This window comes from Procambarus clarkii, chromosome 6 (genome assembly GCF_040958095.1).
Source record: "Procambarus clarkii isolate CNS0578487 chromosome 6, FALCON_Pclarkii_2.0, whole genome shotgun sequence".
In the NCBI taxonomy this organism is placed as follows: Eukaryota; Metazoa; Arthropoda; class Malacostraca; order Decapoda; family Cambaridae; genus Procambarus; species Procambarus clarkii.
The window spans coordinates 17654127-17676625 of NC_091155.1; the positions used below are offsets into that span (position 1 = coordinate 17654127).

General features: G+C 36.8%; 3 protein-coding genes across 3 annotated transcripts; all 3 read right to left on the reverse strand.

The window, feature by feature from the left end:
* Positions 1-409: 409 nt before the first annotated feature.
* On the reverse strand, positions 410-919 carry LOC123754074 (keratin, type I cytoskeletal 10). Its single transcript, XM_069310469.1, has one exon. It carries the CDS (start codon positions 917-919, stop codon positions 410-412), a length of 510 nt encoding a protein of 169 aa, XP_069166570.1.
* Positions 920-5591: 4672 nt separating this feature from the next.
* LOC123754073 (keratin, type I cytoskeletal 10) lies at positions 5592-6152 on the reverse strand. Its single transcript, XM_045736230.2, has one exon. It carries the CDS (start codon positions 6150-6152, stop codon positions 5592-5594), a length of 561 nt encoding a protein of 186 aa, XP_045592186.1.
* Positions 6153-18023: 11871 nt separating this feature from the next.
* LOC123754149 (keratin, type I cytoskeletal 9-like) lies at positions 18024-19345 on the reverse strand. The gene is made up of 2 exons (XM_069310479.1): positions 19311-19345; positions 18024-18699 (listed from the first exon to the last, which is right to left on the reverse strand). The coding sequence occupies exons 1-2, from the start codon at positions 19343-19345 to the stop codon at positions 18024-18026; spliced, it is 711 nt and encodes a 236-aa protein (XP_069166580.1).
* Between the last annotated feature and the right edge of the window lie 3154 nt (positions 19346-22499).

A 22499-nucleotide genomic window follows, 5' to 3' on the forward strand; every position in this document is an offset into this window, starting at 1 on the left:
TTTTAATAATGATAACATGTTTTGTGCTCAAACATGGAAAATTATACATAAAAACTGTTAGTGATTAACATATAAAGCATATTGAGATACTGTTCATATATATTGATGTCTCTTTCAAACCTTCTGAGATTTATACCTCAAATAAAGTAATTTAACTCAATTTTTCATTGCAGATGATCTCATTCGAAAGTTTACTTCTGAGTGCTTGAAAGTTGATTTCTGAGTTCTGGAATTTTGACTTCTGTGTGTTGGAATGTTGACGTCTGAGTGCTGGAATGTTGACCTCAGAATACTGGAATGCTAAATTCTGAGTGCTGGAAAGTTGAGTTTGGAGAGCTTGGAAAATATAAATACTATTTGAAAGAATTCCAAATCTCATTACTGTTTCATGTTCTTGCAGTTCTTATATTTATTTCCCATACGATGCTCCGATGCTGCCAATAGAGCCACCACCGAATCTTCCACCAAATGAGTTACTACCAAAACCACTGCTGAGGGACCTACTACCAAAACCACCCAGGGAGCTGGTACCGTAACTACCGCCAAGAGAGCTGCCACCAAATCCTCGACCAAAGGAATTGCCACTGAAACCTCCACCGAAGGAACTGCCATCATAACCACCAAGAGAGCTGCTACCGAAACCTAGGTTTGAAGATCCTCCATGTCCAAAGCTGCTTCCGTATCCAACCTGTGGCGTTCCAAGGTTGAAAATGGAATGACTTGTGGCGCCGCTTCCGGAACCGTAGCCTCCACCAACACCTCCAAAGGAACCGTGACGTGTTCCTTCACCAAATGAGCCAAAGCCTCCTCCAATGCTCGGGCTGGAGAGTCCAAAGCCTCCTCCTGCGGTAGAGGAGGTGGAGAAGGAACTCACTTCAGGTTCAGCATAACTGGAGGCCACCAAGACGGCAACAAGCATCGACACTATCACCAACTTCTGAAAATTAATAAACATTTTTATATATCAGAGATGAATAAACAATTTACATCCAAGTACACGCTCTCACTCCCTATGATTCATGATAGCAATCAATACATTTACTAGTAATTTTATAATATATTTTAATGTACAACAAGGTAACAAAAATAATAAATGAAAATTTTCCACTATAATGATAACCGGTTTTAAGTAATTATCTCATACCATGATGTTGACTGTAACAAGGCTCGAAGTGAACTGATGCCAAGAGGAAGCGGCGCGTCTTTTATATAGACGGTGCCAGTGTCCAGTGCCTCAGCCAGGGTCAATAGTGATGCCAAGTAAGATATCGCAAATCAGTATTCACTCGTTTCTAATATGACCATTTAACTTTCAACCCATTTGAAAAAAACTTATTTAGATACGCAGACGATTAGTCTTCACATCTTTAGTTATTTCGCTTGTCTGCTGTAAACTATGACTGCGTTTGTAACATTTTACTGCATCATTGCTATATATTCCAAATTGTCAACACCATCAAACATTAATTTATATAACCTTCTGAATGCTGGAAAAGTAAACAAAGTCGTCTGATAATTAACTAAAATATATACTAAACACCGCGACTCATACCAGAATAATTGATTTTTGTGATGTACCTTCTTTCTGACCTTGACACTTATGGGTGCTGGGTTTTCGTACTCAAGACACGGACTCGCCTTTGACCAAATGTAAGTCTCGTGCCAAGTGTTCATCTGGAAAACTCTGTCTTATCGTGTTATATGGAAGGTTAAATAGTAACGTGTACTTAATGCTCATAGAAGTAGCTCGGAAACTGGTCGTAGGTTGTGTTGGGGGTCAGAGGAAGTGGTAGCAATAGTATTGCTTACACAGAGAGAAATAAATTTATTGTAATATGTCAATGAGAAAATCAACTGGAACTCTTAGGTGACTCGAACTCGCTACCAGCGTACAACCAGCTGCAACCTCTACTTCGGTACCACACTGACCTTGAAAAAGTTATACAACCCTGGATTCTACTGAATCGACAGGAAGTGGGATCGGTCTAATTTGATTTCTTTAATAAATATTATCATTTATTGAGAACCCCATGCGATTTTTATCGAGGCAAGTGTGAAATACAAGGTGGTGATCCTAATATATATTCTGAAGTTTTCAGGGATCTTAATATATTTCCTTTGAGATGTTTACAGATATTCCACTGCTTTCGAATAATTAATTTTCTGAGCGACAGGAAAAGGGTGTAGGCATAGCTGCAGAGAGGTGATGGGTAAGACTATGATAGGAACAAAGGGAGGGGAGGGGGGATCCTAGGGGATTGAGACCTGGGGTCCATGGGAAGAAATGCTAAAGAGAGGAGAATACGTGGTAAGAACGGAAAAAGTGGGAACACATATGGGAACAGTAAGGTATCCCTTCTATATATATATATATATATATATATATATATATATATATATATATATATATATATATATATATATATATATATATATGTCGTACCTAGTAGCCAGAACTCACTTTTCAGCCTACAATGCAAGGCCCAATTTGCCTAATAAGCCAAGTTTTCATGAATTAATATATTTTCTCTAATTTTTTTCTTATGCAATGATAAAGCAACCTATTTCATTATGTAAGAGGTCAATTTTTTTTTATTGGAGTTAAAATTAACGTAGATATATGACCGAACCTAACCAACCCTACCTAACCTAACCTAACCTATCTTTATAGGTTAGGTTAGGTTAGGTAGCCGAAAAAGTTAGGTTAGGTTAGGTTAGGTAGGTTAGGTAGTCGAAAAGCAATTAATTCATGAAAACTTGGCTTATTAGGCAAATCGGGCCTTGCATAGTAGGCTCAGAAGTGAGTTCTGGCTACTAGGTACGACATATATATATATATATATATATATATATATATATATATATATATATATATATATATATATATATATATATATATATATATGTCCTGGGGACCATTCAGGCTTGTTCGCATATATATATATATATATATATATATATATATATATATATATATATATATATATATATATATATATATATATATATATGTCCTGGGGACCATTCAGGCTTGTTCGCATATATATATATATATATATATATATATATATATATATATATATATATATATATATATAACTGAAAACTCAAACCCCAGAAGTGACTCGAAGCCATACTGCCAGGAGCAATGCAACTGATGTGTACAGGACACCTTAATCCACTCGACTATCACGACCGGACATAAGAAAGTGATAGCCGAAGGTATTTGAACCACCTTCCCCCCCCCCCCCCAGCCGGCACTCGGATGGTAACCTTGGGAATAGTATTTTATCAAATCACCTCATTCTTTGGGGCACACGTGAGGAACACAAATGCGAACAAGCCTAAATGGTCCCCAGGACTATATGCAACTGAAAACTCACACCCCAGAAGTGACTCGAACCCATACTGCCAGGAGCAACGCAACTGGTGTGTACAGGACACCTTAATCCACTCGACCATCACGACCGGACATAAAGAGGTGATAGCCGAAGCTATTTGAATCACCCACCCGCCGGCACTCGGATGGTAATCTTGGGCATAATATTTTATCAAATCACCTCATTCTTTGGGGCACACGTGAGGAACACAAATGCAAACAAGCCTGAACGGTCTCCAGGCATATATGCAACCGAAAACTCACACCCCAGAAGTGACTCGAACCCATACTGCCAGAAGCACCCTGCAACTGATGGACAGGATCCCTTAACCACTCGACCATCACGACAGGACAAAAGAGGATGGTAGCCGAGGCTAATTCCCCATCCTCCCGCCGGCACTCTGATGGTAATCTTGGGCATGGTATTTTATCAATGCAGCATGTATATTATCATCCGTAGGTGCATTTACGAAATCAAGTGAAAGGTCCTATTTTCTTTGGTTATTGAACATCCACAAGTTCCTTTTTCGGTTATTGAACATCCCATATTCTCAATATATGTGTGTGTGAGTACACTCTATATTCTCGTCACTTGGTGATTATATAACTTGTGCATCAAATATTTTTATGCACTATATGCCTCAGGGTAATTTTCACCCGCTGCTCATCGTAGTTGATGAGCTCACCGTATATGCTCATCAACTGTAGCCCCCAAAAAATAGAATGTAAATAATATTTTTGTCACAACCTGATGGATAGTTAATTATAGTTTTATGTGATACTACATTGAGTTTTTTACGCTAAACGTTTTTGTTGCCTATAATAATGTCAGTCAATCACCATATTATTAATCTGAGAACGTAGAACCAACTATTATATAATCGAAGAGCATGGCATGGCTAATCACTAGCCAAGAAGTAAGGGTTTATTTAACCGTACACCTGCTGAATACCTCTGCTAACCTGTCTCATGCCTCACACGTGCCTTCCATTCCACAAACACCCCTTGCCTATCACAGCTACTTGTTTCTTCAAGGGGCTACGTCTGGAAGTTTCTCTATTGCATAACGCAGGAACGACTGCATCAATTAACCATAATTATTGGAATAGTTTAGAGCGAATAGCTTCTGTGATAACATGCAATAATATGTGCCGAGCATAGAGTTTCCCAGTGAGGACTGGTTGACTCTACATGCCTAGTATAGCCAGCTTGAGTCTCGAGACTGAATTATATGGATCAGATACCTTTAAGAGCAAGGAGATAATGAAAACGTTCAAGAACATCTTCCCAGGAAAGTTACAATGCAAGATATTCATATATATTCTATCAATAGCTACTGAGGTGAAATGTATCACAAACGCACTGTAATTTTGTTCAGAGAGGTCAATGTATTTGGGAATCTTTCTTCAGGTCCTCTGTGGTTCCCGCTACTGCTTCAATGTGACTTTACACAGCATTTATAAGCGTCAGTCATATAGTAATAAGGGTAAAAACAATTCAGGTGAGAAGTGGATGGAATGTTTTACTGTTTCTTGTTAGTGACCCATAACATGATTGTCAAAATATCTGATGGTTAATCAATCGCCAATGAATTTCCTCCGGGTGTTCTTTGAAATTAAGACCGGAGAAGTGAACAAACATAAATATTGGTCATTATGTCTAGTGCTCAATACACGGCATTGAATCAAGTACGGCCTCACCATAACCCGTGCTACTTGGAACTTTTTGTTCGAATCTAACGTAAAGGATTAAAGGAAGGCAATTCAATATAGTTCTATTTATTTGTTTTCATCATAATATCATATTTTGTGCTCAAATATAGACAATTTTATACAAAACAGTTTGTGAATAACATATAAAGCATATTGAGATACTGTTTATATATTGATGTCTCTTTCAAACCTTCTGAGATTTATGGCCTCATGAAGTAATTTAACTAAATTTTTAATTGCAGATGATTTCATTCGAATGTTTACTTCTGAGTGCTTGAAAGTTGACTTCTGAGTGCTGGAATTTTTAATTCTGAATATTGGAATGTTGACCTGTGAGTGCTGCAATGTTGACGTCTGAGTGCAGGAATATTGACTTTTGAGTGCTGGAATGTTGAATTCTGAGTGCCGGAAAGTTGAGTTTGGAGTGCTAGAAAAATATAAATACAATTTGAAAGAATTCCATAACTTGTTACAGTTTCATGCTCGTTCAGTTCTTATATTTATTTCCCATATGATGCCCCGATGCTGCCAGTAGAGCCACCACCGAATCTTCCACCAAATGAGTTACCACCAAAACCACCCAGGGACCTGCCACCGAATCCTCCACCAAGTGAGCTGCCACCGTAGCCACTGCTGAGGGACCTGCCACCAAAACCACCCAGGGAGCTGACACCGTAACTAACGCCAAGAGAGCTGCCACCAAATCCTCGACCAAAGGAATTTCCACCGAAACCTCCACCAAAGGAGCTGCCACCATAACCACCAAGAGAGCTGCTACCGAAACCTAGGCTAGAGGATCCTCCATGTCCAAAGCTGCCTCCGGATCCACCCTGGGGCGCTCCAAGGTTGAAAATGGAATGACTTGTGACGCCGCTTCCGGAACCGTAGCCTCCACCAACACCTCCAAAGGAACCGTGGCGCGTTCCTTCACCAAATGAGCCGAAGCCTCTTCCGATGCTCGGGCTGGAGAGCCCAAAGCCTCCACCTGCGGTCGTGGAAGTGGAGAAGGAACTCACTTCAGGCTCAGCACAACTGGAGGCCACCAGGACGGCAACACTCATCGACACTATCACCAGCTTCTGAAAATTAATATTTTTTTTATATATATATCAGAGATGAATAAACAATTTACATCCAATTACATGCTTTCATTCCCTATGATTCATATTAGTATTCAATATATTTACTATTAATTTTGTAATATATTTCAATGTACAACAAGGTAACTAAAAATATTAAATAAAAATTTTCCACTGTAATGATAACCGGCTTCAAGCAATTATCTCATACCATGATGTTGGCTGTAACAAGGCTCGAAGTGAACTGATGCCAAGATGAAGCGGCGCGTCTTTTATATCGACGGTGTCGATATAAAAGTGTCCAGTGCCTCAGCCACGGTGTCCAGTGCCTCAGCCAGGGTCAATACTGATGCCAAGTAAGGTATCGCAAATCAGTATTCACTCGTTTCTAATATGACCATTATACTTTCAACCCATTTGAAAAAACTTATTTAGATACGCAGACGATTAGTCTTCACATCTTTAGATATTCTGGTTGTCTGCTGTAAGTTACGACTGCAATTAAAAGTTTTTACTGCATCATGGCTATATATTCCTATTAGTGAACACCACCAAACATTAATTTGTATAACCTTCTGAATGCTGGAAATGTAAACAAAGTCATCTGATAATTGGCTAGAATACACACTAAACACCGCGATTCATACCAGAACAATTCATTTTTGTGATGCACCTTCATTCTGACCTTGACACTGATGGGTTCTGGGTTTTCGTACTCAAGACACGGACTCGCCCCTGACCAAATGTAAGTCACGTGCGGAAAGTTCATCTGGAAAACTCTTTTGCATCGAGATATATGGAAGGTTAAATAATAACGTGTATTTAATGCTCATAGGAGTAGCTCGCGTACTGGTCGCAGGTTGTGTTGCGGTTCAGAGGAAATGTATTTATTAGAATTGCTTTCACAGAGAAATCATATTATTGTGATATATCAATGAGAAAATCAACTGGAGCTCTTTGGTGACTCGAACCCGCGACAAGAGTACTGCCAGCCGCAACCTCTACTGCTGTACCATACTGACCTCGAAAAAGTTATATTAACTGGATTCTACTGAATCGACAGGAAGTGGGGTCTGCCTAATATAAATTCCTTAATAAATATTATCATTTACTGAGAACTACATGCGATTTTTATCGAGGCAAGTGTGAAATACATGGTGGTGATCCTAATATATAAGACTTCACTGAAGTTTTCAGGAATCTTAATATATTTCCTGTGAGATGTACACAGATATTCCAGTGCTTCCGAATAATTAATTTATGAGCGAAAGGAAGAGGGTGTAACCATGGCTGAAAGGGAGTGATGGGTAAGATTATGATAGGGGCAAGGAGGGGGGTGGGGTTCTAGGGGATTGAGACTAGGGATAAGGTATGCTAAAGAGAGGAGAATTCGTGGTAAAAACGGAAACCTTCGGAAGACATATATATATATATATATATATATATATATATATATATATATATATATATATATATATATATATATATATATATATATATATATATATATATATATATATATATATATATATATATATATATATATATATATATATATATATGTCGTACCTAATAGCCAGAATGCACTTCTCAGCCTACTATTCAAGGCCCGATTTGCCTAATAAGCCAAGTTTTCATGAATTAATGTTTTTTCGTCTACCTAACATACCTAACCTAACCTAACCTAGCTTTTTTTGGCTACCTAACCTAACCTTACCTATAAATATAGGTTAGGTTAGGTTAGGTAGGGTTGGTTAGGTTCGGTCATATATCTACGTTAATTTTAACTCCAATAAAATAAAATTGACCTCATACATAGAGAAAAGGGTTGCTTTATCATTTCATAAGAAAAAAATTATAGTAAATATATTAATTCAGGAAAACTTGGCTTATTAGGCAAATCGGGCCTTGAATAGTAGGCTGAGAAGTGAGTTCTGGCTACTAGGTACGACATATATATATATATATATATATATATATATATATATATATATATATATATATATATATATATATATATATATATATACATATATTTAAGATGAATAGGAAAACCAGGGATATACTGAGCATCTTGTTTCAGATTCTTCACTTTAAAATGCATAACGTTTCGAATACTTCTCGTATTCATCATCAGATCTAAAATGAAAAAACAGAAATCACAATCAAATAACTGGTAAACAAAGAACTCATACTGAATACAATTGCCTATTAAAAAAAGAAAAATGATAAAAAAACAAAACACTTAAGCTTACTTAAAGTGATCAAGACAAATAAAACTTATTAACTGTCACATAGATAAAAGCTAATTCAAAAAAACATTAAATTACAAGAGGAATTTTATAACTACTGAAATAAACCAATCTATTAAAATTACGCGAAGTGATCAACAAGAGTGAAACTTGATAGCTAACACATAGATATTAAACACTAATACAAATATTCATATAATGACTACAAATCTACAAAAAATGTATATAAAATGCAAGCAGAATAAGCGACAATTATAAAGTACTAACCAAAATCTTATAAAAACTCAAATATTAAACAATCTAAATACCAAAAAGTGTATTATATATCCTAAATAAAAAGATTATAATAATGTACAATGTGAAGACTTAAAATAAGTAAGAAAAGGCAAAGACATGGTAAACTAAATAAAATTAAACTGCCAGAATGAACTATAAATCAAATTACAGGTTTACTAATATTACTAATCAAATTACAGGTTTACTCTTTACTAATATTCCTTTGTTGGAAACCATTGATATTTGTGTTAATCAGTTATTTGCTGACACTAATTTAGTGTCTGGATTTTATAATAAAATGTTCAGACGGTTGTTAGAATTAGCGGTTAAAGACTCTGTCTTTATGTTTAATAATATATATTATAAATAAATTGATGGAGTAGCAATGGGGTCTTCCTTAGGTCCTGCATTTGCTAATGCTTTTTTGAGTTTTCATAAAAAAATTGGCTTGATAAATGTCCTTTGGACTTTAAACCAGTCTTGTACAGGAGATATGTAGATGACACTTTTTTGTTATTTAAGGACCAATGTCATATTGAGAAATTTAGAGAGTATCTTAATGCACAACATAGTAATATACGTTTCACTGCAGAATGTGAAGTGGATAATTCATTGTCATTTCTTGATGTCAAAGTGAATAACCTTAATGGGTTCAACACTAATGTTTTTAGAAAACCAACTTTTACTGGTTTAGGTTTAAATTTTAATTCTTTTGTTCCTGATATTTTTAAGAAAAATGCATTTAATACTCTACTGAATAGAGCCTTTGTTTTATGTTCAAATTGGAATAACTTTGATCAAGAAATTAATTTTCTTGTGAATTTTTTTTCAAATAATGGTTATCCTTTGCATATGGGTTATACCTTTATATGGAATTTCTTAAGTAAGAAGTTTCACCCATCGTGTAGGATTACTGCAGTAGAAAGGGATATTAAATATATTAAATTACCATTTTATGGCACTATTGGTTTTTCTGTAAGGAGTCGTTTGAGGAGACTGTTGCAGCAGTGTTATCCTCAAGTAGACTTTAGATTTATTTTTGTCAACACAAATACCATAGGCTCTTATTTTAAATTTAAAGATAAAGTGCCTACCCCCTGTTCTCTAATGTCGTATATATATGTATAATTGTTCCAGCTGTAATGATGGATATATCGGGAGTTCCATTCGGAACTTTAAGATTAGGATACTTGAGCACCGGGGAGTATCTTTTAGGACTGGATTACCATTATCTAAGCCAGTATTTTCGGAGATTAGAAACCATTGTTAAGAGTTTAATCATTCTCTGCTGGAATCTGATTTTAAAATTCTGGACACTTGTATGACTGGCCAGTCAGATTTGAGAGTAATGGAATCCTTATATATAAAGGAGCTGCGGCCTCTGATAAATAGCAACCTTTAGGCTGTTCAATTGTACACTGTATAGTGCACAGTAGGACCTGTAATTTGATTTATAGTTCATTCTGGCAGTTTAATTTTATTTAGTTTACCATGTCTTTGCCTTTTCTTACTTATTGTAAGTCTTGACATTGTACATTATTATAATCTGTTTATTTAGGATATATAATACATTTTTTGGTATTTAGATTTGTTTAATAATTGAGTTTTTATAAGATTTTGGTTAGAACTTTATAATTGTCGCTTATTCTGCTTGCATTTTATATACATTTTTTGTAGATTTATAGTCATTATATGAGTATTTGTAATAGTGTTTTGTATCTATGTGTTAGCTATCAAGTTTCCCTCCTGTTCATCACTTCGCGTAAGTTTAAGAGTATGGTTTGTTTTAGAAGTTATAAAATTCCTCTTGTAATTTAATGGCTTTTTGAATCAGTTTTTATCTATGTGACAGTTAATAAGTTTTATTTGTATTGATCACTTTAAGTAAGCTTAACCGTTTTGTTTTTTTAATCATTTACCTTTCTTTGATAGTCAATTGCATTCAGTTTGAGTTCATTGTTTACCAGTTATTTGACTGTGATTTCTGTTTTTTCTTTTAGATCTGATGATGAATACGAGAAATATTCGAAACGTTATGCATTTTAATGTAAAGAATCTGAAACAAGATAATCAGTATATCCCTGGTTTTCCTATTCATCTTAAAATTAAAATTCCCAAAGGTAACATCCATCATAAATATTATATATATATATATATATATATATATATATATATATATATATTTATATATATATATATATATATATATATATATATATATATATATATATATATATATGTCGTACCTAGTAGCCAGAATGCACTTCTCAGCCTACTATGCAAGGGACGATTTGCCTAATAAGCCAAGTTTTCATGAATTAATATATTTTCTCTAATTTTTTTCTTATGAAATGATAAAGCTACCCATTTCATTATGTATGAGGTCAATTTTTTTTTATTTGAGTTATAATTAACGTAGATATATGACCGAACCTAACCAACCCTACCTAACCTAAGCTAACTTATCTTTATAGGTTAGGTTAGGTTAGGTGGCCGAAAATGTTAGGGTAGGTTAGGTTAGGTAGGTTAGGTAGTCGAAAAGCACTTAATTCATGAAAACTTGGCTTATTAGGCAAATCGGGCCTTGCATAGTTGGCTGAGAAGTGCGTTCTGGCTACTAGGTACGACATATATATACATATATATATATATATATATATATATATATATATATATATATATATATATATATATATATATTACCTAGTAGCCAGAATGCACTTCTCGGCCTAGTAGTATGCAATGCCCGATTTGCCTAATAGGCCGAGTGATTTTCTTTATTTTCAATAAATTGTTTCCACTTATTTTATTAGAATCATAAATATTATATTATATTATGAACATAAATTAGTTACTTAGTTTTGTTAGGTTAAGATAGATTAAGTTAGGTAGGGTAGGTTAGGTTCGGTCGTATATCTACGTTAGTTTTAGCTAAAATATATATAAAAAAATAGCTCATACATAATGAAATAATTAGCTTTATCATTTGATAAGAAAAGAATAAGAAAAATATTGAAAATCTGGAAAACTTGGCTTATTCACAAATCTGGCCCTGCATAGTAGGCCGAGAAGTGCATTCTGGCTACTAGGTACGACATATATATATATAATAGTGTTATATATATATATATATATATATATATATATATATATATATATATATATATACATATATATATATATATATATATGTATGTATGTATTAAAACACTTTCCCACCAGGAGACTCGAACCCTAGCCAGCACAGAAGCCATCCAGCAACTCTCATAACAGGTACGCCTTTAACCCATTGCACCATGCTCAAACCCCTAAAAGAGATGGTAATTTTGGGGTATTTAAACACCCCAAAGATTACCACCTCCCAAGGGCAACTAGAGCAAGTGAGGGGTCACTTACATTTTTCATGAAGTCCCTGTTAATATGGGAGAACTCTGCGTCTATGCTTGATGCACATAGTCTAGTTGCTCTAGTTGCCCTTGGGAGGTGGTAATCTTTGGGGTGTTTAAATACCCCGAAATTACCATCTCTTTTAGGGGTTTGAGCATGGTGCAATGGGTTAAAGGCGTACCTGTTATGAGAGTTGCTGGATGGCTTCTGTGCTGGCTAGGGTTCGAGTCTCCTGGTGAGAAAGTGTTCTAAAGTTGTATACCTTCACTTGCGTGTTTAGGCAAGTTGTGCATCAAGCATAGACACAGAATTCTCCCATATTAACAGGGACTTGATGAAAAACTTAAGTGACCCCTCACTTGCTCTAGTTGCCCTTGGGAGGTGGTAATCTTTGGGGTGTTTAAATACCCCGAAATTACCATCTCTTTTAGGGGTCTGAGCGTGGTGCAGTGGGTTAAAGGCGTACCTGTTATGCCAGTTGCTGGCTAGTGTTCGAGTCTCCTGGTGGAAAGTGAAAGGAAAGTGTGCAAACACTTTCCCACTTTCCTGGTGGGAAAGTGTTCTAAAGTTGCATAACTTGCGTCTTTAGGCAAGTTGTGCATCATATATATATATTTATATATATGTTAGTTTGTGCATAACTGCTAATCTCCGAAAGTTCTTCACCAATTTCTTTGAAATTTTCACACAACGTTCCATTCGCACCCGGCAAGGTTTTATATACATACTATATAGATGTCACGTCTATTACGGTAAAAAAACATTCATTTTCTGAAAAACTGTGTTTTCATGAATTTTTCATGTGAGGGAAATCTTCTAAACCTCTTTACCGATTGCTTTGAAATTTTGACACAACGTTGGATCCGAATAGGAGCGTCTTTTTATATATCTACTATATGCATGACTTACCTGTGACCTAAAAAAATAAGTGTCTTTTTTTAAAAACAGCGCCATCTGTTGGACATTAGAGCAACACACGCTGTAATCTCCGAAAGTTTTCACCGATTGCTTTGAAATTTTGACACCTCGTTGCATTCGAATAGGCGCGTCTTTTTACATACCTATTATATAGATGCCACCCCTGTGACAGGTAAAAATATGCGTTTTTGAAAAACTGTGCCCTGCGTTGCACATAATATCAACATGCACGCTATTCTAAATATGTCACGAATTCCATTTCAATGTTTCCGAATGTATTGATAAACCTTATTTTCATAGATTTCGATTTTTTTTTATTGAATTTGTTTGTGTGACATTGTGTTGGAATTAAGCTGTGTTGTTTACTATACCGTTCATTTCAGAAGTATAAGTATAGATGCCACACGTGTGACAGGTAAAACTATGCTTTTCTTGAAAAACAGCGCCATCTGTTGCATGTAAGAGCAACACACATGCTATACTAAATATATTACTATTCCATTTCAATGTTTCTGATTGCATTGATAAATTGAATTTTCATAGATTTTGATTTATTTTCATTCTGATTTATTTATTTTGTGTGAATTGCGTTGGAATTGGGCTGTGCTGTTTAGCATAAGTTTCCTTTTGTGAGTATAGTTTATTTTTTTTATGTTTTCATATTTTCATTTCATTTTTAACTGTTTTTCGTATATTTCAGTGATGGGAACATCAGATCACTTGATGTTCCTAATTTTCTGATGGGGACATCATACCATTTGGGAAGGCATCAGACGAGGGAGTGGGGAATGGTGGGGATGACGAGGGAACGGAAGTGAGAGATGGTGGGGAAGGATGAGGGGACAGGGGAGTTTGGGATGATGGGGACGAGGAGATGGAGCAATGGAGAATGGTGGGGAGGATAAAGGGACATGGGAAGGGGGCATGGTGGGAAGGAAGAGGGGATGGTGGAGTGGGGAATGGTGGGGAGGTGGAGGAGCCCGGTGAGGGAGGAATGGTGGGAAAGACTGGGGGACAGGGAAGGTTGCTGTGGCTCAGCTTGCTGAACCACAAGAAGCTGAGCCACAGCAACTTCTCGGCCGTGGCAAGCCGAGCCACGGCCGAGAAGTGCGTTCTGGCTACTAAGTACGACATTTTATATATATATATATATATATATATATATATATATATATATATATATATATATATATATATATATATATATATATATGTCGTACCTAGTAGCCAGAATGCACTTTTCAGCCTACTATGCAAAGCCAGATTTGCCTAATAAGCCAAGTTTTCTTGAAATAATATATTTTCTCTAATTTTTTTCTTATGAAATGATAAAGCTACCCATTTCATTATGTATGAGGTCAATTTGTTTTATTTTAGTTAAAATTAATGTAGATATATGACCAAACCTAACCAACCCTACCTAACCTAACCTAACCTATCTTTATAGGTTAGGTTCGGTTAGGTAGCAGAAAAAGTTAGGTTAGGTTAGGTTAGGTAGGTTAGGTAGTCGAAAAAACATTTATTCATGAAAACTTGGCTTATTAGGCAAATCAGGCCTTGCATAGTAGGCTGAGAAGTGCGTTCTGGCTATTAGGTACGACATATATATATATATATAAATATATATATATATATATATATATATATATATATATATATATATATATATATATATATATATATGACAATGTCAGACCACGGAGGAAAAATGAAACAGGAATTTTCTTAATTACTTTCGTATATTAATACATCTTCAGAAGGAGTGAAGAACATTGCCACATTTTTAATCACGTGTTTATTTTCGTGATACACACACACACACACACACGTTTCTGCCTCCCGCACGAGGCAGAAACAAATGGGCAAAGTTTCTTTCACCCTAAGTGCCCCTGTTACCTAGCAGTAAATAGGTACCTGGGAGTTAGTCAGCTGTCACGGGCTGCTTCCTGGTGTGTGTGTGGTGTGGAAAAAAAAAAAAGTAGTTAGTAAACAGTTGATTGACAGTTGAGAGGCGGGCCCAAAGAGCAAAGCTCAACCCCCGCAAAACACAACTTGTAAACAACTAGTAAACACACACACACACACACACACACACACACACACACACACACACACACACACACACACACACACACACACACACACACACACACACACACACATATATATATATATATATATATATATATATATATATATATATATATATATATATAAAATCGAGAGAGAGAGAGAGGCGGGAAGGGAGATGGATGTGAAACACTTGCAATAGTTTATTCTTTTTCATACTTTCGTCTATTGAAAATTCCATTGTAATAGTACTATGGGAGAACTCTGTGTCTATGCTTGATGCACATAGTCTAGTTCCTCTAGTTGCCCTTGGGAGGTGGTAATCTTTGGGGTGTTTAAATACCCCGAAATTACCATCTCTTTTAGGGGTCTGAGCGTGGTGCAGTGGGTTAAAAGCGTACCTGTTATGCCAGTTGCAGGAAGGCTTCTGTGCTGGCTAGGGTTCGAGTCTCCTGGTGGGAAAGTGTTCTAAAGTTGTATAACTTCACTTGCGTGTTTAGGCAAGTTGTGCATCAATCATAGACACAGAGTTCTCCCATATTAAAAGGGACTTGATGAAAAACGTAAGTGACGTTCGTTCAGTTACAGGTGTGCTCTCCGGGAGACCCAGTATATAGTTCCTCTTCCTTTATGTGTCTTTTACAAAATCAGCATCAAGGAACATATTTGCAATTTCAGTTCAGTACATCTTCCACCTACTTCTTCACAGTTATAAGTACAATACTGATTTCATCCTGTTCCTTGTAATGTAATCACAGCATTTGTACTTTTCGCTGTCAACTGTTTTAACAATGCAGCATGTGTATTGTCTTCCTTAGGTGCATTTACGAAATCAAGTGATAGGTCCTAGTTCCTTTGGCTACTGAACACCCACAAGCTTCTTTTTCGGTTATTGAACATCCCATATTCTCTTTCAACCCGTTCTCGCACTTTCGTATAGTCAATATTGACTTATTAAATACGTGCATATGTGACATACTAATTTATTGTAAATATTTTAGTTTACCTTGCAAAGCTTCATACAAAACACCGACCTTACCTAACCTTCTTAGTATGTTAAGATAAGCATCTTATTGTTTCATAATTATAATTATTACTTAACCTATTATAGGTATAGTTTAAGTAATAATTGTAATTACGAAGCAATAAGATGCTTATCTTATCATACTAAGAAGGTTAGGTAAGGTCGGTGTTTTCTATGAAGCTTTTCAAGGTAAACTAAAATATTATTGGTATAGGTTAAGTAATAATTGCAATTAAGAAGCAATAAGATGCTTATCTTAACATACTAAGAAGTTTAGGTAAGGTCGGTGTTTTCTATGAAGCTTTTCAAGGTAAACTAAAATATTCACAATAAATTTGTATGTCACATATGCAATTATTTAATAAGTCAATATTGACAATAAGAAAGTGCGAGAACGGTTTGTCTCTTTATATGTGTGTGTGTGTGTGTGTACACTCTATATTCTCGTCACTTGGTGATTATATATCTTATGCATCAATAACTTTTGTGCACCATATGCCTCATGCTAATTTTCACCCGCTGCTTATCGTAGTTGATGAGCTCACATTATATACTCATCAACTGTAGCCCCAAAAAACAGAATGTAAATAATATTTTTGTCACAACCCAATGGATAGTTAATTATAATTTTATGTGCTACTGAATTGAGTTTTTTACGCTAAACGTTTTTGTTGTCAAAAATAATGTCAGTCAATCACCACATTATTAATCTGAGATCATAGAACCAACTATTGTAGAATCGAAGAGCATGGCATGGCTAATCCCTGGCCAAGAAGTAAGGGTTTATTTAACCGTACACCTGCTGAATACCTCTGCTAACCTGTCTCATGCCTTACACGTGCCTTCCATTCCACAAACACCCCTTGCCTATCACAACTACTTGTTTCTTCAAGGGGCTACGTCTGGAAATTTCTTTATTCCGTAATGCAGGAATGACTTCTTCAATTAACCATAATTATTGGAATAGTTTCGAGCGAAGGGCTTCTGTGATAACATGCTATAGTATGTGCTGAGCATAGTGTTTCCCATTGAGGACTAGTGACTCTATATAATTAGTATAGCCAGCTTGAATCTTGAGACTGAATTATATGGACCGGATACCTTTAAGAGCAAGGAGATAATGAAAACGTTCAAGAACATCTTTCCAGAAAAGTTACAATCCAAGATATTCGTATATATTCTATGAATAGCTACTGAGGTGAAATGTATCACAAACGCACTGTAATTTTTTTTCAGAGACGTCAATGTATCTGGGAATCTTTCTTCAGGTCCTCTGTGGTTCCCGCTACCGCTTTAATGTGACTTCACACAACATATATAAGCGTCAGTCATATAGTGATAAGGGAATAAACAATTCTGGTGAGAGGTGGTGGAGTATTTTACTGTTCCTTGCTAGTGACCCATAATATGATTGTCAAAATATTTGATGGTTAATCAATCGCCAATGAATTTCCTCCGGGTGTTCTTTGAAGTTAAGACCAGAGAAGTGAACAGACGATAAATATTGGTCATTATGTCTAGTGTTCAATACACGGCATTGAATCTAGCATAAAGGATTAAAAGGAGACAACTCTTTATAGTTATATTTATTTGTTTTTATTTTGATAACATATTTTGTGCTCAAATATGAAAAATTATATATAAAATCCGTCTGTGATTAACATATAAAGCTTATGGAGTTACTGTTTATATTTTGATGTCTCTTTCATACCTACTGAGACTAATTTTCATTGAAGATAATTTCACTCGAAAGTGTATTTCTGAGTGCTTGAATTATGACTTCTGAGTGATTGAATGTTGACTTCTGAGTGTTGGACTGTTGACTTCTGAGTGCTGGAAACTTGAGTTTGGAGTGCTCGAAAAATATAAATTCAATATTGAAGATATCCTTATCTCATTAAGTTTTATGTTGTGCAGTTTTTATATTTATTTATTTACATACGATGCTCCGATGCTGCCAGTAGAGCCACCACCGAATCTTCCACCAAATGAGCTGCCACCAAAACTACCCAGGGACCTGCCACCGAATCCAGCACCAAGTGAGCTGCCACCGTAACCACTGCCGAGGGAGCTACCACCAAAACCATCCAGGGAGCTGCCACCAAATCCTCCCCCTAAGGCGCTGCCACTGTAACCACTGCCGTGGGAGTTACCACCAAAAGCACCCAGGGAGCTGACACCGTGACCACTGCCAAGAGAGCTGCCACCAAATCCTCGACCAAACGAATTGCCACCGAAACCTCCACCAAGGGAGCTGCCACCATAACCACCAAGAGAACTGCCACCGAAACCTAGGCTAGAGGATCCTCCATGTCCAAAGCTTCCTCCATATCCACCCTGGGACGCTCCAAGGTTGAAAATGGAATGACTCGTGGCGCCGCTTCCGGAACCGTAGCCTCCACCAACTCCTCCAAAGGAACCGTGACGTGATCCTTCACCAAATGAACCGAAGCTTCCTCCGATGCTCGGGCTCGAGAGCCCAAAGCCTCCACCTGCGATAGAGGAGGTGGAGAAGGAACTCACTTCAGGTTCAGCACAACTGGAGGCCACCAGGACGGCAACGCTCATCGACACTATCACCAGCTTCTGAAAATAAAATAAACTAATATTAATTTTTTTATATCAGAGATGAATAAACGAGGTACATCTGAGTACACCATTTATTCCATGTAATTCATGATATCAATATATTATCTAATAATTTTGTATTATATTGTAATGTCCAACAAAGCAATAAAATATAATTTATTAAATTTTCTATTATAATGATAACCAGTTTCAAGTAATTATCTCTTACCATGATGTTGACTGTAACAAGGCTCGAAGTGAACTGATGCCAAGAGGAAGCTGCGCGCCTTTTATATCGACGGTGCCAGTGTCCAGTGCCTCAGCCAGGGTCAATAGTGATGCCAAGTAAGGTATCGCAAATCAGTATTCACTCGCTTCTAATATGACCATTTTACTTTCAACCCATTTGAAAAAACTTTTTTTCTTATGGGTTGAAATGGGATTCTTTTCTTTCTAAAAACTTATGATATTTTAATGCATTAAGGCTATATAATCCCAATAGTAAATATCACTAAAGATTAATTCATATAACATTCTAAATGCTGGAAAGGTAATCAAACTTGTCTGATAGTTGTCTAGACTACACACTTAACACCGTGATTCATATCAGAACAATTGAGTTTCACGCTGATCCTTCATTCTGACCTTGGCACTGACGGGTGCTGGGTTTGCGTATTCATACTCACCACTGACCAAATGTAACACACGTGCGAAATGTCCATCCAAGAAACTTTTTCTTATCGTGATTTATGGATGTTTAATTAGTAATGTGTATTTAATTCTCATAGGAGTAGCTCGATTACTGGTTTGTGTTGTGTGCAGATGTAATGGTAGCATTAGTAATGGTGTTAGTTTTTGTGGTAGCGGTACAAGTAGTTGTAGCCGTAGTTGTAGAAGTATTGGTGTAAGATTCGGTAGCAGTATTTGAACAGTAATGGTAGAAGTAGTGATGAGACAAAATGAACCAATGATGTTATTATGAAAGGATCATACACCACATACTTAGGTTGTGTGATCCCGAAGCTAACCCTCGACTATGGTATTGGAGCCTGGGAAAAAGAGTCCCAGCATTACCCTGCCTCTCAGGTGTCAACTAAACAAATAGAAAGACCGTGGGAATAACAATGACGAGGACAATTCTGTCAATACTACACTTGCTACAGCAAATAAAAGACATTGAAACTTTTAAGACATAATTGTTAAAATTTGATTTAAAAAGGTTTCCTTAGGATTAGTATTCGTTTCTCATATATTTCTCCTTGGAGCATTTCTCAGACATCGTCAAGTTAGATTCAAGAGCACTTCCAGATCTTTTTCTCAACGTTTCTTCATATTTCAATATCTCTTCATAATCATGATTTATTCTCCACAAATAAACATTATTGGTTATTTTTCCTAATAGTAATGCATTCATTTATTTTACTACAGTTAACTAAACAAATTCAACAGTTGTCTTCAAGAAAGTTTGAATCTTTAACAATATTTGCAGACGGTACACACTGCCGGGCCCACCATAGTGTTCTCAAGCATTATTGTCTTGAGTCGCAATGTTTGCCGTCATTCTCTCCCGTCTCCCACGAAACCTGTTTAGCTCTTTTTCTGTTGTGTGGGAAAACGTCTTATGGTAATAATTCTGAATATATTGAGAGATATTTCTTCATCATATATTTCATGTGAATTAAATCTAATAAACGAAAGTTTGGAGGAAGTATTCTTTATGATGAATACTTTATGATGAATACTTTATGATGAAAACTGATGTCAGCGGCATCAGAGAGCATTGATGTCAGGGGCATCAGAGAGCATTGATGTCAGGGGCGTCAGAGAGCATTGATGTCAGGGGCGTCAGAGAGCACTGATGTCAGGGGCATCAGAGAGCATTGATGTGAGGGGCGTCAGAGAGCACTGATGTCAGGGACATCAGAGAGCACTGATGTCAGGGGCATCAGAGAGCATTGATGTCAGGGGCGTCAGAGAGCACTGATGTCAGGGGCATCAGAGAGCATTGATGTCAGGGGCATCAGAGAGCACTGATGTCAGGGGTATCAAAGAGCACTGATGTCAGGGGCATCAGAGAGCACTGATGTCAGGGGCATCAGAGAGCATTGATGTCAGGGGCGTCTGAGAGCATTGATGTCAGGGGCGTCAGAGAGCACTGATGTCAGGGGCGTCAGAGAGCACTGATGTCAGCAGCATCAAAGAGCTCTGATGTCAGGGACATCAGAGAGCTCTGATGTCAGCAGCACTAGAATGCATTGATACAAAAGCATAATCAAGGTGTCTTGTATAAAGACATTGATGATAGATATTAAGATGAGATGAAAGAAAGTAAGATGAATATAAGGATGATTATCAGGTCACAGGTCATAGGATGGTGGTCTAGTGTGAGAGTAGATTATCAGGTCACAGAATGGTCTAATGTGAGAGTAGATTATCAGGTCACATTAAGAGAGAAGATTGAATGGTAAATGGGTGATATTACAACATAAAGTTTACAGAGGTGAAGGCATACACGTCGAGAAGTCATTCGGTGTGAGAATACGAAATCAAGTTGACGGTGATCTAGCAGGAGAAGACTGTACACAAAAGACTCTCACTCACATTCGTGGGCATACAAGGACTGTTTGGTGAGGAATACTAAGTAAGTGTTTGATATTGCACACTCTGGAACGGGAGGGTAGGGGGGAGGGGGGCGGGTTGTAAGAGAGGAAGATCTCGTGGGATGGGGAAGCACAAGAGCAGTTGCTGACAGAGAAAGTCAAAATGATGATTTTGTGGACTGAAAGTGAAGAGGGAAGATATGCAAGGAGGGGAAGAATTATACGAAAAATATTTATATTTTTCCATATATATTATATGGACAAAATTAATTATTCATTATTGGTATTATTAACTAGATGCTGGAGCCGGCAGTGCCATGATCTCTGTCTGTTTGGTTATCTCTCTCTCTCTCTCTCTCTCTCTCTCTCTCTCTCTCTCTCTCTCTCTCTCTCTCTCTCTCTCTCTCTCTCTCTCTCTCTCTCTCTCTCTCTCTCTCTCTCTCTCTCTTTCTCTCTCTCTCTCTCTCTCTCTCTCTCTCTCTCTCTCTCTCTCTCTCTCTCTCTCTCTCTCTCTCTCTCTCTCTCTCTTTCTCTCTCTCTCTCTCTCTCTCTCTCTCTCTCTCTCTCTCTCTCTCTCTCTCTCTCTCTCTCTCTCTCTCTCTCTCTCTCTCTCTCTCTCCCTCTCTCTCTCTCTCTCTCTCTCTCCAAGTCTCCTATTCTCCGTCCCACCCTCTCCCCATTTCCCCTTCCACCCACTTCCCCAGTCTCCCTCCCTCCCATTCTCACTCCCTTTCATACTTTAACACTCCTGTCTGTTAAATATCCGAGTTCACTATATGTTTTTAACTAATGATAAAATCTATGGACCCGGGCAAAACATTTCACCTCAATAGACTTCGTGAAACAGGGGCTTTGGCGCCGTTTCCACCATCAGAAGGGAACTGAGCATTATTCCTGCAAAGGAGGAAAAAAATAATGGGGACCATTATTCCTGCAAACTTTAATGAGGTTAGCCGCAAGCGGCTGGCCTCCAACCTCGGACAAACATTCTCTCTCTTACAGATTTATGAAAACAAATATGTTGCAATTTTAAAAATATTACATAAACATATATGTAAAAAAAAAAGATCGTTCACCATAACGACTGGAGCAAAAGTCATTGAAAATATTAAAAACATGCATGGTAGAACTAAAGGAAAATACTGTTTTGAAATTTATGATCAAGATGTTAATGTGAACATAAAGATTTTGACAGTGGGAGAAGAGTGTAAAGCAAAATGCCAGAAGGTACATC